Genomic DNA, 17,556 nt, shown 5'->3' on the forward strand with positions numbered 1-17,556 from the left:
GTGAGGAGATTCAGGTGGATGCTGCAGTCCGACCGTCCACCCGATGCGCCTCCTGTTTGCTGATGCTTAAATGATGTTTACACGAGTGGCCTATTAACTAGACTCGACTTCTTCATTGTAAATAGTGCCGTGATAAACTGCACTAATGTTCCATCCATCAAAGACATATTTTTTTCGTTTTTAACTTCAATTTTTTACTGTATATTATATATGTAATATACAGTATATATGTAAAGTTCAACAGAAAATAGTAATGCTAATTATAATTGGTTACATCGTGTGTGTTAATTATAATAATACATTCTAATATTGGACAGAAGTATTTACAATTATTATTATTATGTTTCGTGTATGTACACACACACACACACACACACACACACGCACACACAACATTGCATGTGGTAATTTCAGAAATTCTCAGCTACATAGCCTAAATTTGCAACATATTATTATTATTATGTTAGATTATTATTAGGACTAACTTTGATTGAATGTTATTGTGGATGAAAACATGCATTATTTATATATTTTTGCGCCACCTGCTGGACAAACAAATAAATTACATTCTAAAATATAAATTATGAGCAAAAAATGTGATTTGCAGGCATGACATTTTTTTTTGAAGAGGCATTGTTTAAATATGTGGTTTGCAAGATGGTCTTTGAAAGTCCAATCTTTATAAATGATATTTAAAAATACAGTAATCAAGAAAGACTTTGCATGAACAATCATGAAAATTAATTGTTTAACGGTGTGTGAAGATTGTCTTAACCATTCAAATCTGAGCTATAATCATGAAGATTCCGAAAGTTATAAAGTAACCCAACAACTTTAAGACCACTAACACCACAGGTCCCAGTTCCAAAGGACTATAAACTATAAAATTGTAATTCACTGTGTTTCTACTGCCATTGAAACAATCACTGATCACTCAAAGTAAGATATTTGACAATAATTGCGACATAATTCCTTTAGTCTCTGCCGCATTTCAGCTGAATGTAGCATTGAACATGACACATTCCTGATCCAGAAAGCAGTTCATTATAAGTTCAAAGTTCATTATAAGCATAAAGACGTGAACAGGCTGAGAAAAAGACCTCACTGTACTTCTGAATGTCAGTTTTTCACCAGCCTGCATGTGATTTCGTTTTCTCAGACTGTGTGGCACACCTACTGGACTCAACTTTTCAAACATAATAATTTGATTGGCCAGGAAATCAAGCACATCATGTGTGTGCAGAGGTGGAAGATCACATGTGCATTATCTGGAAAACTTACTTTCACAATCATTAACTACAGGATGAGACTTTCAAAACAGTGAGATTCATTTCATCCGAGGAATGTCCGTTAAGGTAAGAACTAATGAAAGAAATGTACTTATGTTCACCAGAATGATTGGAGCTCTAAAAGTAGCAGCCCACTGGGCATACAACGGGTTGATCTGATGAAAGAATGATTGGATGATTAGGTTTGTCCTGTCACTATCTCAAATAAATCTCCAAAATGAGAGGCATGTGATACATAGTATTTGGGAAGTCTTGCACTAGCCTGGTTTAGAGAGCCTCACTGAAATGCAAAACCATGCTCAAGTTCATTACTCCCTGCAGTACATTCGGCGTATACTAAATAATTTATACTAGAAAGAAATTGGCTGTTTGTTGCACATTTACCTCTAGTAAATGTTCCTCACACTAGGTTTATTTTTAAAAGTGAGTTTTATAGGCACATAACAATTGACAACAAAAAAAATCAACTGCACAGAGGAAAAAATGTATAAAATTATAAATTATATTATATTTACCTGTTGTCATGCCATATGGGGTAAACTGAGAGCCATGACAGTAATACTGCCATTAAACACTCCATAAAAACAATAAAATCACCACATAATTGTTATAATAAGGAGGATGCACACAGTAGGCTATATATAGTTTAGTAATTCAGCAGTTCAAATGTAAACAGACATCACATGTATACCTTGAATGCCCTGCAAGTTGCTTTTAGATAAAAACACCTGGCAAATTAATACATGTTAATATAAATAAGCTGCAGGCAGTGTATGAAAAATCGTAATCGTGATCAAATATTATTTGTACTGTGGATTGTTTGTTTTTTTAATTCCAACAAATTTAAAAATCTAGGAATACTGTTGTCCATTTTAGTCTTGATTTTCATATATATATATTTTTATATATATCATATCTATATTAGTGCTGTCAAATGATTAATCGCGATTAATCACATACAGAATAAAAGTTTTTGTTTAGATATGTGTGTACTGTGTATATTTATTATGTATATATAAATACACAAACATACATGTATATATAAAAAATATATATTTACATGTATATATATAATGTATATTATATATAAATATAAATATTTTATATATAAACAAAACATATTTTTCTTAAATATATACACACAGGTGTGTGTATTTATTTATAAATAATAAATATACACAGTACACATGCATACATTATGTAAACAAAATCTTTTATTTTGGATGCGATTAATCGTTTGACAGCACTAATGTTTTTTAATATTTTTAAATATGTCTATGCGTTTTCTTATTATTTTAGTTTTAATTTGTAGTTTGAGTCATTTTAGTATATCAAGTTAAACTAAATGAAAATGAGAAATGCTGTTTTGGCAACTGAAATAAAATAAGAGTAAGTTTATTTTATTGCATTTTATTTCAGTTTATGTTTCTTTAAATTAACTAACCTTTATTAGTTTTAGTTAACAATTTTAAACCTGCAATCAAGTTACTATGTAAACCCAGCAATCATTCAACAACTTAAGATAAGTAATACATTATTCTCTTTTAAAAGAAAGAAAGAAAGAAAGAAAAAGAAAGAAAGAAAGACTTTGAAGATGCATTGCATGGTGATTAACATGCATGCAAATATACTGGTGCACATGTACACATTAGTGTGTGTTAAGAGTGTATTCCTAAGCCAGAAGCCAGAGCAGCATGTGGCTCTGGTCAGCTGCCTGCTAGTTGTGGTGTAATTGAGTTCACATGAGCAGCTGATCGGTCCCATAGCATTTACAATCAGCGGCAGCATCCCCAAACCCTGTCCCGTGCCTCTGTTTTTGCCCCTCCTTTCTCTTTTCTCGTCTCTTCTTTTGTATGCTGTCCTTAGCTCTTACCCTCTCTCTTATTAGAAAGTGTAATATCTCTCTTATTACACTGTCTCCTGCCTCCACACTCATGGCTCCAGAGAAAACCAGTGACGGGTTGGACAACTATGCATTTGCTGTGAGTAACCTTCATTAACAGACATACATTTTAGGTAGAATTACTAATTTCTTTTTTAAATTAGTCTCAGAGCTTCTGGAAGTGGACAGATTGAATATAGGAACATTACATTGGAATGGACTATGATCATGAGTGTGTAATGGGTCTTGTTTTCATTGCGTAAATCTAAGTTATGGCAGACTTTTGCCAGGATATGAGATCCTTAAAATCACACAGTTATAAAAATCTATGGCATGTGATAATTTCTTTTTATGATCGATGTTGTAACCAAAGATTCTTTTCACTCTTGATAACGCATGTGTTACTCATGTGTTTGTTATTGTGGTCATGTTCAATGTTTTAGTGACTGGAATGTGTAACTGGAGCAGTGTGTGTGTGTATTTATCACTCACAGATCATGACGCTTATTTAATTTTCCATTTGAAATAATAAATGTATTAAATAAATTATTTTGCATATTGATCAATCAAAAATAAATAAATGAGTGAAGGGGGTTATTGGTTTTTCAAACAAATAATATTCACATGTGCAAAGTGAAATTGATGGAATTAGGAAAAGTTGTTGATTGAAAACTGCTAAGCCAGAAACTGAATTTGAGTGTTTTTTGAATTTAGGTTGATGGAATAGACCGTTTCTGTGAGTTACCAGAGAATAAAAATGGAAGTGATAATTTTTCTGAGGAGGGAGACAGTAACAAGCTAGCATATTGTGTCACTGATATTCCACCGTGGTACCTTTGCATCTTTTTGGGGATTCAGGTAAGTGGCACGCACACATCTACCTGTGGAACAAGATGTTGAACATGTTAGATTTGTATGATAGAATTTATCTTATATTATCAGTCATTTAAATCAATTCAAATCTACCAGTCTTGATTAGAGTGTGCACTATGAACAGCACTGAATTCATCAGTACCAATAAAGAACAGTTCCAATGTACAGGTGGAACAAAAAACAGTTCCAATATTCAGTTTCCAAAAAATCTAAAACTACACTGAAAGTTTTTAATGCTTGGATATAAAGATAAAGATTCGGGATTTTGAAACCCAAAAATAACACAAAATTAATGAGGCATATTTAACCCTGTAAAGCCTGACATATTAAATAATAGACAGAAAAAATATTTTTTTTTTTGAAAAGGAACAGTTTATTAAACCTTAGACAAAATGAAAATGAAAAATCTACAAAAAAGTTTGTGTATGTGTTTTATGTTTTTATCTGGCTTTTATGGCCCATATGATATAGTGAGAATATGAAGCTCACATTCAAGGAAAAACACCTCAATTTTATTCAGAAGCCCAAACTGAGCAGAAACATGCAATTTGGTGCAGTTGTTGTTATCTATGTGGCCAAAAAGTTAGGTGAAATTATGATAGCTTGTAATGTAAATCAAAGAGATCTTTATAACAATATAGTACTTGCATAAAGTGCATATAAATAACAATTGTCACTCTATATCCCCCAATAACATGATTTCGTAAGATGATATTAAAATATTGAACTTTTCAGCAACGTTTTGATCATGTTGATCATTTAAAGGCCTTGGAAAATTAATGCATCAAATATAATAGGCTGCAGGGTTAAGATTCTGCATTATTTTTAATTAAATTAGCAAATTTGTGACATTGATCATGCATACAGTTGGTCAGATGTTCTTTCAGATACTTGTAGAGTTCATGGACCTGAGAGCTACTGACATTAAAGAAAAACATACAATCCATTCTGAAATATTTTTTCCAATTCAACTTATGCTGATTTCGAGAAATTATGCAAAACAAAAGCATTTTCACTATTGGTGTTAGACTTTTAGTCTTCACTGTACATAGAATGTGTTTAGAAGGTTACAGAAAGAACGTACATAACAATTTCTCTCCATTTCTCTGACAGCACTATCTTACAGCTTTTGGTGGCATCATAGCCATTCCTCTGATACTGTCTCAGGGCCTTTGTCTACAGCATGACGGCCTCACGCAAAGTCACCTCATCAGCACTATCTTCTTCGTGTCAGGGGTGTGCACCTTACTCCAGGTCACCTTTGGAGTGAGGTAAGGTTACTTTTATCACTCTTGGCAAAGTCATATATTTCACAAAGAAATAACAGAATTCAGCAACAGTGGTAGAACCAAGGCCAAGGTCAGTGCACCAAGTGGGAAGATATGTGATGACGTGCAAAAATATTTTAAGGATGAGCTGTAGTTAAACAATGAAACAGTGTTTGTGTTCTTTTGTGTTCATCTTCTTGAATCAGGGTTGTGTTGTGGTTACTGCGACACATGGGACTGTCCTTGTCAATTATTTAACCATGGGTGTTTAATTCTAAAAAGCTTGTTTGATTCTAAAATTACCTTGATTTTCTGAAGGATGTTTATGATGCAGTTTGCTTTGAATTCATTTATCCAACTTCTTGTCAAAAGATCAATTTTCTTTGATTAAAATGGGTCATTCATGAGCAGTGTTGGGGGTAACGCATAACAAGTAATGCAAGTTACGTAATCTGATTACTTTTTTCAAGTAACTAGTAAAGTAACGCATTACTTTTTAATTTACAAGAGAATATCTGAGTTACTTTTTCAAATAAGTAACGCAAGTTACTTTTTTCCCCCAATTTATTAACTGACAGCTCTCCTGTCCCCATGTTGTGTCTGATAAGCCTCTGCTTTAGGCTGAAGTCCTATTGCATTCTTTTGTTGGGGCTACTTGACCCAAATAAAAGGCCAAAGAAATCCTGCTATATGTTAACTCTACAGGTCTTCAAGAGCATACTAATCAAACATGAAGGATCCAAATCAGCCTGTTACTGATGTACAGCAGAAATATGTAGGTAATAGGATTGGGAATTTTTCATCTTATTAACATGAAGTTCAGCACATTTTAAATAAATCCACATTCCTCAGGCCTCTCAGCTGTGGAGCTCCCGTTTGTGTAAAGCATTAGAATTGTAATATAATGAATTCAAGAAAAATGTCTTAACACCCCTAAAACCACGTGAATTACCTTTTGTAGGTGTAACTGATTTGGTACAAGATTGCAGTGTAAACACATAAATGACTCTAACTTGTACAATAAATTCCTTATATACCATAAAAGTGCCGTAAATCTATTAACAACACAACAGCTTTACCTTATTTTTGACCTGCTGAGATGGGTTAAAGACTTGCCTTTTAGTGAGGAACCAGGGAGGGTTGAGAATGACAAGTTGACAAAAGGATGTGAAATTCAATTAATGAATTGAAAAGCAGAGGGTGGAAAGACACATCTCAACATCAAAAGTCAGAAGAACCTATGCACTTCTTGAACAGAAATAACAACAACAACAAGAGCTAGATTTTTTTTGTGTATTGCAAGGTTACCCATTCTCCAGGGTGGAACTTTTACACTCCTGTCGCCCACCATGGCTTTGCTATCAATGCCTGAATGGACCTGTCCAGCTTGGACGCAGAACGCAAGCCTAGTCAACACCACCTCCCCTGAGTTCATTCATGTTTGGCAAAGTCGAATGCAAGTGGTGAGTATCTCAGTAACTGATAGACCCTCTATGTAAGAACTCATGAACATATGTAGAGTGGTTCCAAATTTTGACACTTAAACCTCACTCAAAAATGTGGCGGTCATTGCAATAGATAACACTCAACCCAAAAAATTGGCAAAAAGACACTTACATTTAAAAATAAAATGGCAAGTGTTAAAAATGATATCGTTAAAATGATATCTTAAAAATATATCTTTATTGTATAATGCTAAAATTCAGTTTCTGTTGTCATCTGTGCACAGCTCCAAGGCTCGATCATGGTGGGCTCCCTATTCCAAGTGCTGGTGGGATTCTCTGGTCTAATTGGCCTCTTCATGCGTTTCATTGGCCCTCTGACCATCGCACCAACTATTTCCCTAATCGGCCTATCACTATTTGACTCCGCTGGCATGAACGCAGGACACCATTGGGGCATCTCTTCCATGTGTGTTCTCAAAATTAATCATCAATGAAAATATATAAATATATATATACTGTATATATACTACACAGCACATATTTTGCTGATTTTGAACAAACAAGCAATCACATTTAAGGTGACAGTAAACAAAACACCTCAAAGTGATGTAACAGAGTCAAAAACACAGTAGCATTTAAACTGATTCAAACCTGTGAATCATTTTTGTGAATTGGTTCACGTACATGAATCGTCCAAGAGAACTGATTCACTAGAAAGAATCAGACTGTCCAACGAGGACCATTTATACCACCCAGGCACTACACGATTTTAGCCTTGACCTTGACAATTGAATATTGTAGTTAAGTTTGTAGCCTTTTGACTTTTAGTTAGTTACTCCCCAATGCTGTTCCCACAACAGTAGTAGCAACTATTTTAGTTTAAGTCCAACTCTCATGTTCAGTATTAATTTCTGGTATACTGCTTGATATAATCTCTGGACATGTAATGCTGTCACAGAGCCGTAACACAGTCTCATTGTCCTCCACAGGACGACGTGTTTGATTGTGATATTCTCGCAGTACCTCCGTCATATTGCCATCCCCTTCCCCAAATACAGCAAAGCCAAGAAGTTTCACATCACCAGGATTTACATATTTCAGATTCTGCCTGTAAGTCTTATATCTGTTTTCTAAATATTAATGCTCCATTAAAAATACATTTATAAGCAAGGTGTGCTTTCTCAGGTCCTGCTAGGAATCACTCTGTCATGGTTGATTTGCTACCTACTGACAATCTACAATGTCCTGCCCTCAGACCCTGATAAATATGGCTATCTAGCTCGGACTGACATTAAAGGAGATGTTATAGGCAGGGCGCCTTGGTTCAGATTTCCTTATCCGGGTATATCAACCAGCACACTTAACACCAATTAAGTATTTTATATGCCCATATACTTACAGGAATCTATGATTCCTGTAAGTGAATTTATGATTGCTATTATCGGATAGGCTATTGAAATCTTTTATATATTATGTTTTTTTATGGCTATGTAATTGTAGGTCAATGGGGAGTGCCAACTGTTAGTCTGGCAGGAGTTTTTGGAATCCTGGCAGGGGTCATATCCTCCATGATTGAGTCAGTGGGTGATTATCATGCCTGTGCCAGGTTATCTGGTGCCCCACCACCACCCAGGCATGCCATCAACAGAGGAATTGGCATTGAAGGCATCGGGTGTCTGCTGGCAGGTGCCTGGGGAACAGGCAACGGAACCACCTCCTACAGTGAGAACATAGGAGCCTTGGGTATCACTAAGGTACAAAGTTTCACAATAAGTTTTACTGGCCAAAATGGAATTTGACTTTACTTCACAATGATTGCATAGGCTTACAGCACTATCTAATTGTATTTATTTATTTTTCCAATTTTATTAATTTTTTTTGAGAGATTGTTTGGCATGTGTTCTATGAATTATGACACTAATCGAGAGAAACCTTTCATCTTTTGCAGGTTGGTAGTCGCATGGTGATTGTGTGCAGTGGCTTTGTAATGCTTATAATGGGAATGTTTGGGAAAATTGGAGCCATATTTACTACAATACCAACACCTGTTATTGGAGCATCACTAAGGTACAAAGTTTCACAATAAGTTTTACTGGCCAAAATGGAATTTGACTTTACTTCACAATGATTGCATAGGCTTACAACACTATCTAATTGTATTTATTTATTTTTCAAATTTTATTTAATAAATTTTTTTGAGAGATTGTTTGGCATGTGTTCTATGAATTATGACACTAATCGAGAGAAACCTTTCATCTTTTGCAGGTTGGTAGTCGCATGGTGATTGTGTGCAGTGGCTTTGTAATGCTTATAATGGGAATGTTTGGGAAAATCGGAGCCATATTTACTACAATACCAACACCTGTTATTGGAGGAATGTTTCTGGTCATGTTCGGGGTCATTATGGCTGCTGGTGTTTCAAGCCTACAGGTAAAAACAGTACTGTTAATGCAAAAAGGAATACATCAGGGAAAATGATGTGCTCAAATAAAGTACCAACACTACCATTTAAAAGTATAGGGTCAGTGAATATTTTGAACATACTGTAGTTGATAGAAGTCTCTTAAGCTCACTAAGGCCAAATTTTTTATCAAAACTATTGCAAAAACAGCAATGTTTTCAGGATTCGTTGATGAATACAAAGCTCAAAAGAGCAGCATTTATTTGAAATCTTTTGTAACATTATTACATTATATTGCAACATTATATTAATATTCTTTCAATATTAATATGCTTATGACAGTACACATCATATGATATTTTATTATCATGACTGATTTCCATTTTTAATAGTATACAGACATGAACTCTTCACGCAACATCTTCATCTTCGGATTCTCTATGTTCACTGGTCTTGCTATTCCCAACTGGATAATGAAAAATCCCACATCCATAGCAACAGGTATATAAACTATGATCAGTATCGGAAAAACACATGCTACAGACTCTTTATACGTACAGACACATCTGCTGTCAAAACACTGTTTGCATTCCAAGTATGATTTTTTGTGCTTTCTTACTTTCTGTATTAGGAGTCGTTGAACTGGACCATGTACTTCAAGTGCTTCTGACAACCAGTATGTTTGTTGGAGGATTCTTTGGATTTTTCCTCGATAATACAATACCTGGTGAGTTCTGCTAATAATCTGCTTCAATAACTGTGCCTATTCCTAATGCACATTGATAAAGACACTTATTGATATTCAAGCAAAAAAGTTCAATTTAGAGTATTATTCCTTTTACGCAAAAGCATCATTTTAATATGGGTTCATTGTACTCCGTACTTCTCTCCTTTGCTTTATGTATGCAAATGTAACAAATAAAACATTGTAAATGAATGAATCTGACTAATCAAGTAACTTTTGGGACTGTGCAATAACTGTTTATTAATATATCATTATAATACCTTAATACCTGCAACGTGAACGAGGCATTATTGCATGGAAAAAGGACCACCAAAATGAGTCAAACAACACCTTAGAAAGTGAGAAAGTGATCGGACTGCCCTTTGGAATTAATAGCTGCCTCACCTCCTTCACATGGACCAAATATGTGCCCTTCTGCCCTACACACAAAGTCAGCAGACAGGATGACACACCGTCCAGTTTGGATTCTTTGGACACCAAAACGGAGTCTAACAAAGGTGATACACGCATCATAGCAGGGGTGGCACTATAGTCTGTGATGAGGACTTCCATCTTAAATAAGTAACAATTAAGTCACATCTAGAGGTATGGAACGAACTGAGAAGGCAGCTACCCCCATGCACATAATTGAACTTTTAATCTGAAGCTGTACTGTGCAAATATCTCTCTCTTTTTTTCATCTCTTTGAATTATCTATAAACATAATGTTAACGTGAATGATTTTCGAATCTTAATGATTTCAAATAAGGATGGGAAGTGCCTAGAAAGCAACTGCAAACATTTATTCATAATGTCTTGTTTCTTTTTTATGCTTATAATTTTAAATGGAATAGATTATATATAGCTGACAAACTGTATATTGCATTTTGTACACACATTTTATGTTTTAAATAAATTATTTTTCTCTGCCTTTTACTTTGGTTGTCCTGTGTGTGTGTAACCCATCATCTCAACTTTTTAATAAATAAATGTCACCATCTACTGCATATTTGATTAATTTTGCTTGCTTAATATTTAGGTCGTAGCAGGCAAATTCATTCTCAATTTGGCAAATCTATTTGTCAACAGTTTTTGTTTTATAGCTTTAAACACATTAATGAAGGCTGGACCCAGGCGTCTCAGTGAGTAAAGTACAAAAAATAATAAATTAAAAAAAAGATCCGAATACAAAACGACACCGTAGCGTTTGACTTGAGGATTTAAGAGACAAGATTTTAGTAATAAATCAAGTAGATACAGCCATCATTCCACCTTTTCTCATTTGTCATCCGTCTTTTTATTCCACAAGATGGCGCTAAATAACAATAGTTGATACATTCAACCCGTTTTGGAGCTCCAATTTTCTCTACAGCCTACTACAGTCCATTGTCAATTAACGGCAAAATGTACACCTTTACAAATACAGTAGATGAACCACAGTTGAAACTCTGTAGTTAACTCTAAGCCTATTTACAATCACTTTCTGCACTTTTAAGACAGTACATTCTAACAGCCTTCTCCCTTTGAATCAATTGAGTTGTAACACAAATGTGTTATGCCATAAGCGTTTGCTACAAAAGGACACTTAACTTGTCTTATTGTCAAAATCAAGCCTCAGTGCATCAGCAGCAGATGTTCCTCTACATTCCAAATGAAGGCGTTGCTGTTACAAATGCTCTCATAAGTAAAACAGTGCGAAACACACCCAACGTGCATGAGTTGATTTAGTGTTATGGAGCTTGGAGTGGAAAGCAGTGGTTGGTGGAAAACTGTGGTAGGTCTACTAAGTGCAATATTATCTATTGCATTTGAAAATCCTGGTCTGTCCTGTATAAGAATATGTGATATATTGAATTGAACATGCACTTACCTTTACATAAATAAAGGTCTCTTTCTGCAGATGTGTAAAAACTCGAAAAGAACTTGACATTATGTAAAGGTCAACATTCAGTGAACATTTTTAGGCCTGAATGCACAGTTTTTCCACAATATCAGCTCATACCTCAAACGATCATGATGAACACATAAGACACATAAGGCAATCAATGTTGGCGTTTTAATACAGTGAAAATAATAAAGTAATAAATAATAAAAATATTAGCAAAACAAACCTGTAGATTGATATTCAATAAACAATAAAAACACATAGCATCATGTCTGTCAATAACATTACCCTGTCTGACGACCTGCATCCCATTTATTAATTTCTGATTTTCTGTCAGTTATTCTTTCATGTATCTGTTATTTAAACAGGCTTACGTATCTGTTATGCATTAAGTTGAATAATAATACGTTTTGTTTTTCTGTTTTTTCACAATGATATATTTTACTTCACAGTCGGCTAAAAGGGGAAAGGAATGAAAACCGCATATTTTGTTCATCCTCCATCCTGCTGAGTTCATGATTCTTGGCACCTGTATATCAGTTTCCATTGAGGACCGAATCCTGTGGAAGCCATCTGTTGTATTCTCTCCTTTGTCAGGCTGAGGTTCCTCCCTTTCCCTAAATCACTAATAAATGAGAGTTTGTGATTAGGGCTGGTGAAGCTGACCGTCCTAACCACAACAGAGCTGACATACTCAGGCATGACCGTCAAACTATTACCCATCTGCTCCTCATATTCAGCCTGCTGATCACGCTAATCACTATCATCAAAGGGAGAAAAAATATATATTTCAAGAGAGACTAAAGCATTTTCAAGAGCATGCCATTTTTCCACATTAAAAGCATCTTGTTATTGCTAAAACATTTTAGGGGATTTTTTTCTTCCCTCCCAGAAAGGACACAAAAATAAATCCTATTTTAAAATTGACAATAAATTTGGTTTTAAAAAGCACTTTAGTAATTATATAATTAATTACATTTTACATTTTTAAAAATATAATACTGGTTCTTGCCCATGCAAAAGTCACAGCTAAAATGCTGCTGGTTCTGATTGGTTGCTACTAGGCTGCTGCCAGGTGGTTACTAAGGTCTTCTGTTTGGTTTTGCAAGTCGGTGGCCTGCTGGTCCAAGTCAAAAGAACCCTCTTTCTACTAAGGTTTGTAATCTTACTTTAAAGGCCAGGATGAAAAAATGTCTTGTTATTATTTATCATCTTTGCACTTTATATATTATTGCAAACGTTTTTGAAACTTTAGATCTTCAAGTTGAATTGAATATAATGATACAGCAAGAATATTTATTTCCCCAATATTATTTTGCATGGGGTTATTATTGCATATTATCACATATTATTGCACTGGGTTAAAGAAATATAACCACTTTTCTAAAGCAAATTGCAAATATGTATCACATATTACTGTACATATTTCATGTCTTTTCACATTAGATCACTCATAACATGAGCATCATGATGGCATATTATCATCATATTGTACGATTCCTGGCTATTTGTACCCCTCATATTGTATTTGTGAGAAAATATTGATATATTTTTTTACAAATTATTTTTAGAAATCATTATTTTTTAAATATAATTTGTATTCATTAAGATAAGATATCAATACATGGTAAAACATATTTTTCAAAGTACTAAATTAAGATTATTTCTTTGTAATTGTTAGTGAAATTGACTAGCAATTTCTGAGTGAAAATTCAGTGTTCAGTGTAATTTTGCATAGAAATAGTAGTTCAATCATCAGTCTATTCGGTTTGAATATTGAAACAGCTAAATGAAAGTTTTCACCTCTACTAACCTTCGTGGGAATGAAACGTTCGATTTTGGAGATCGATTTTGGAGAACTGCAGCGTATTGTTTCCTCGCTTCCGATATTCAGAAGGATCTGGGGCTTGTGATGGTGATCCCTGTGGAGAAGATGATTCTAGTAAAGTCTGCTGGACATCCTGCTCTCCTCGCTCTGGCCTCAAGGCTGTGTCCCAGGAATGTTTGATGAGGCAGCTCCGGTGCCAAAGGCCCCAGTCTGGATCTCTCTAAAGCAGACCTGACACACAAGCACTCAATGTGGGCTTATAATCCTGTTTATCATCTCAAGCCAAAAAAACATTCTTCATCTACCGCTTCCAGTGGAACCAGTTTTATGTCCACTCCCTTGCGTGGATAGGAAAGTATTGATGAACAGAAAGGAAAAGGTCACGAAGACAACAGGGTGTAGAAAGACCAAAAACACATGTATTTGAGAGTTGTCCAAATTGTTCATCCTTTAAAAAGTGTCAGGATTGAGAAGGCATGGTTTGTGCTGATATGCAGCTGTCACAATACCATTTAAAAGTATAGGGTCAGTGAATATTTTGAACATACTGTAGTTGATAGAAGTCTCTTAAGCTCACTAAGGCCGAATTTTTTATCAAAACTATTGCAAAAACAGCAATGTTTTCAGGATTCGTTGATGAATACAAAGCTCAAAAGAGCAGCATTTATTTGAAATCTTTTGTAACATTATTACATTATATTGCAACATTATATTAATATTCTTTCAATATTAATATGCTTATGACAGTACACATCATATGATATTTTTTTATCATGACTGATTTCCATTTTTAATAGTATACAGACATGAACTCTTCACGCAACATCTTCATCTTCGGATTCTCTATGTTCACTGGTCTTGCTATTCCCAACTGGATAATGAAAAATCCCACATCCATAGCAACAGGTATATAAACTATGATCAGTATCGGAAAAACACATGCTACAGACTCTTTATACGTACAGACACATCTGCTGTCAAAACACTGTTTGCATTCCAAGTATGATTTTTTGTGCTTTCTTACTTTCTGTATTAGGAGTCGTTGAACTGGACCATGTACTTCAAGTGCTTCTGACAACCAGTATGTTTGTTGGAGGATTCTTTGGATTTTTCCTCGATAATACAATACCTGGTGAGTTCTGCTAATAATCTGCTTCAATAACTGTGCCTATTCCTAATGCACATTGATAAAGACACTTATTGATATTCAAGCAAAAAAGTTCAATTTAGAGTATTATTCCTTTTACGCAAAAGCATCATTTTAATATGGGTTCATTGTACTCCGTACTTCTCTCCTTTGCTTTATGTATGCAAATGTAACAAATAAAACATTGTAAATGAATGAATCTGACTAATCAAGTAACTTTTGGGACTGTGCAATAACTGTTTATTAATATATCATTATAATACCTGCAGGAACGAAACGTGAACGAGGCATTATTGCATGGAAAAAGGACCACCAAAATGAGTCAAACAACACCTTAGAAAGTGATGACGTGTACGGACTGCCCTTTGGAATTAATAGCTGCCTCACCTCCTTCACATGGACCAAATATGTGCCCTTCTGCCCTACACACAAAGTCAGCAGACAGGATGACACACCGTCCAGTTTGGATTCTTTGGACACCAAAACGGAGTCTAACAAAGGTGATACACGCATCATAGCAGGGGTGGCACTATAGTCTGTGATGAGGACTTCCATCTTAAATAAGTAACAATTAAGTCACATCTAGAGGTATGGAACGAACTGAGAAGGCAGCTACCCCCATGCACATAATTGAACTTTTAATCTGAAGCTGTACTGTGCAAATATCTCTCTCTTTTTTTCATCTCTTTGAATTATCTATAAACATAATGTTAACGTGAATGATTTTCGAATCTTAATGATTTCAAATAAGGATGGGAAGTGCCTAGAAAGCAACTGCAAACATTTATTCATAATGTCTTGTTTCTTTTTTATGCTTATAATTTTAAATGGAATAGATTATATATAGCTGACAAACTGTATATTGCATTTTGTACACACATTTTATGTTTTAAATAAATTATTTTTCTCTGCCTTTTACTTTGGTTGTCCTGTGTGTGTGTAACCCATCATCTCAACTTTTTAATAAATAAATGTCACCATCTACTGCATATTTGATTAATTTTGCTTGCTTAATATTTAGGTCGTAGCAGGCAAATTCATTCTCAATTTGGCAAATCTATTTGTCAACAGTTTTTGTTTTATAGCTTTAAACACATTAATGAAGGCTGGACCCAGGCGTCTCAGTGAGTAAAGTACAAAAAATAATAAATTAAAAAAAAGATCCGAATACAAAACGACACCGTAGCGTTTGACTTGAGGATTTAAGAGACAAGATTTTAGTAATAAATCAAGTAGATACAGCCATCATTCCACCTTTTCTCATTTGTCATCCGTCTTTTTATTCCACAAGATGGCGCTAAATAACAATAGTTGATACATTCAACCCGTTTTGGAGCTCCAATTTTCTCTACAGCCTACTACAGTCCATTGTCAATTAACGGCAAAATGTACACCTTTACAAATACAGTAGATGAACCACAGTTGAAACTCTGTAGTTAACTCTAAGCCTATTTACAATCACTTTCTGCACTTTTAAGACAGTACATTTTAACAGCCTTCTCCCTTTGAATCAATTGAGTTGTAACACAAATGTGTTATGCCATAAGCGTTTGCTACAAAAGGACACTTAACTTGTCTTATTGTCAAAATCAAGCCTCAGTGCATCAGCAGCAGATGTTCCTCTACATTCCAAATGAAGGCGTTGCTGTTACAAATGCTCTCATAAGTAAAACAGTGCGAAACACACCCAACGTGCATGAGTTGATTTAGTGTTATGGAGCTTGGAGTGGAAAGCAGTGGTTGGTGGAAAACTGTGGTAGGTCTACTAAGTGCAATATTATCTATTGCATTTGAAAATCCTGGTCTGTCCTGTATAAGAATATGTGATATATTGAATTGAACATGCACATACCTTTACATAAATAAAGGTCTCTTTCTGCAGATGTGTAAAAACTCGAAAAGAACTTGACATTATGTAAAGGTCAACATTCAGTGAACATTTTTAGGCCTGAATGCACAGTTTTTCCACAATATCAGCTCATACCTCAAACGATCATGATGAACACATAAGACACATAAGGCAATCAATGTTGGCGTTTTAATACAGTGAAAATAATAAAGTAATAAATAATAAAAATATTAGCAAAACAAACCTGTAGATTGATATTCAATAAACAATAAAAACACATAGCATCATGTCTGTCAATAACATTACCCTGTCTGACGACCTGCATCCCATTTATTAATTTCTGATTTTCTGTCAGTTATTCTTTCATGTATCTGTTATTTAAACAGGCTTACGTATCTGTTATGCATTAAGTTGAATAATAATACGTTTTGTTTTTCTGTTTTTTCACAATGATATATTTTACTTCACAGTCGGCTAAAAGGGGAAAGGAATGAAAACCGCATATTTTGTTCATCCTCCATCCTGCTGAGTTCATGATTCTTGGCACCTGTATATCAGTTTCCATTGAGGACCGAATCCTGTGGAAGCCATCTGTTGTATTCTCTCCTTTGTCAGGCTGAGGTTCCTCCCTTTCCCTAAATCACTAATAAATGAGAGTTTGTGATTAGGGCTGGTGAAGCTGACCGTCCTAACCACAACAGAGCTGACATACTCAGGCATGACCGTCAAACTATTACCCATCTGCTCCTCATATTCAGCCTGCTGATCACGCTAATCACTATCATCAAAGGGAGAAAAAATATATATTTCAAGAGAGACTAAAGCATTTTCAAGAGCATGCCATTTTTCCACATTAAAAGCATCTTGTTATTGCTAAAACATTTTAGGGGATTTTTTTCTTCCCTCCCAGAAAGGACACAAAAATAAATCCTATTTTAAAATTGACAATAAATTTGGTTTTAAAA

The 17,556-nt window shown here is 34.7% G+C and overlaps 1 protein-coding gene across 1 annotated transcript; it reads left to right on the top strand.

Annotated features, from left to right (window-relative positions):
* Positions 1-3,210: 3,210 nt before the first annotated feature.
* LOC107587050 (solute carrier family 23 member 1-like) lies at positions 3,211-15,437 on the top strand. Its single transcript, XM_016274656.1, has 12 exons — positions 3,211-3,271; positions 3,886-4,029; positions 5,158-5,315; positions 6,616-6,775; positions 7,042-7,223; positions 7,747-7,867; positions 7,943-8,099; positions 8,258-8,511; positions 9,023-9,187; positions 9,551-9,659; positions 9,790-9,885; positions 15,012-15,437. Exons 1-12 carry the CDS (start codon positions 3,224-3,226, stop codon positions 15,275-15,277), a joined length of 1,860 nt encoding a protein of 619 aa, XP_016130142.1. The 5' UTR covers positions 3,211-3,223; the 3' UTR covers positions 15,278-15,437.
* Positions 15,438-17,556: the final 2,119 nt, after the last annotated feature.

This window comes from Sinocyclocheilus grahami, unplaced genomic scaffold, assembly GCF_001515645.1.
Source record: "Sinocyclocheilus grahami isolate Dianchi unplaced genomic scaffold, SAMN03320097.WGS_v1.1 scaffold88.1, whole genome shotgun sequence".
NCBI classification, from domain to species: domain Eukaryota; kingdom Metazoa; phylum Chordata; class Actinopteri; order Cypriniformes; family Cyprinidae; genus Sinocyclocheilus; species Sinocyclocheilus grahami.

What these genes read in the sequence shown, in the direction of transcription:
- LOC107587050 (XM_016274656.1), top strand. Translation starts at nt 3,224, where the DNA reads ATGGCTCCAGAGAAAACCAGTGACGGGTTGGACAACTATGCATTTGCT. An exon ending in GCATCTTTTTGGGGATTCAG is followed by an intron (nt 4,030 to 5,157) that starts GTAAGTGGCACG and finishes TTTCTCTGACAG; the next exon opens with CACTATCTTACAGCTTTTGG. An exon ending in CCTCGATAATACAATACCTG is followed by an intron (nt 9,886 to 15,011) that starts GTGAGTTCTGCT and finishes TAATACCTGCAG; the next exon opens with GAACGAAACGTGAACGAGGC.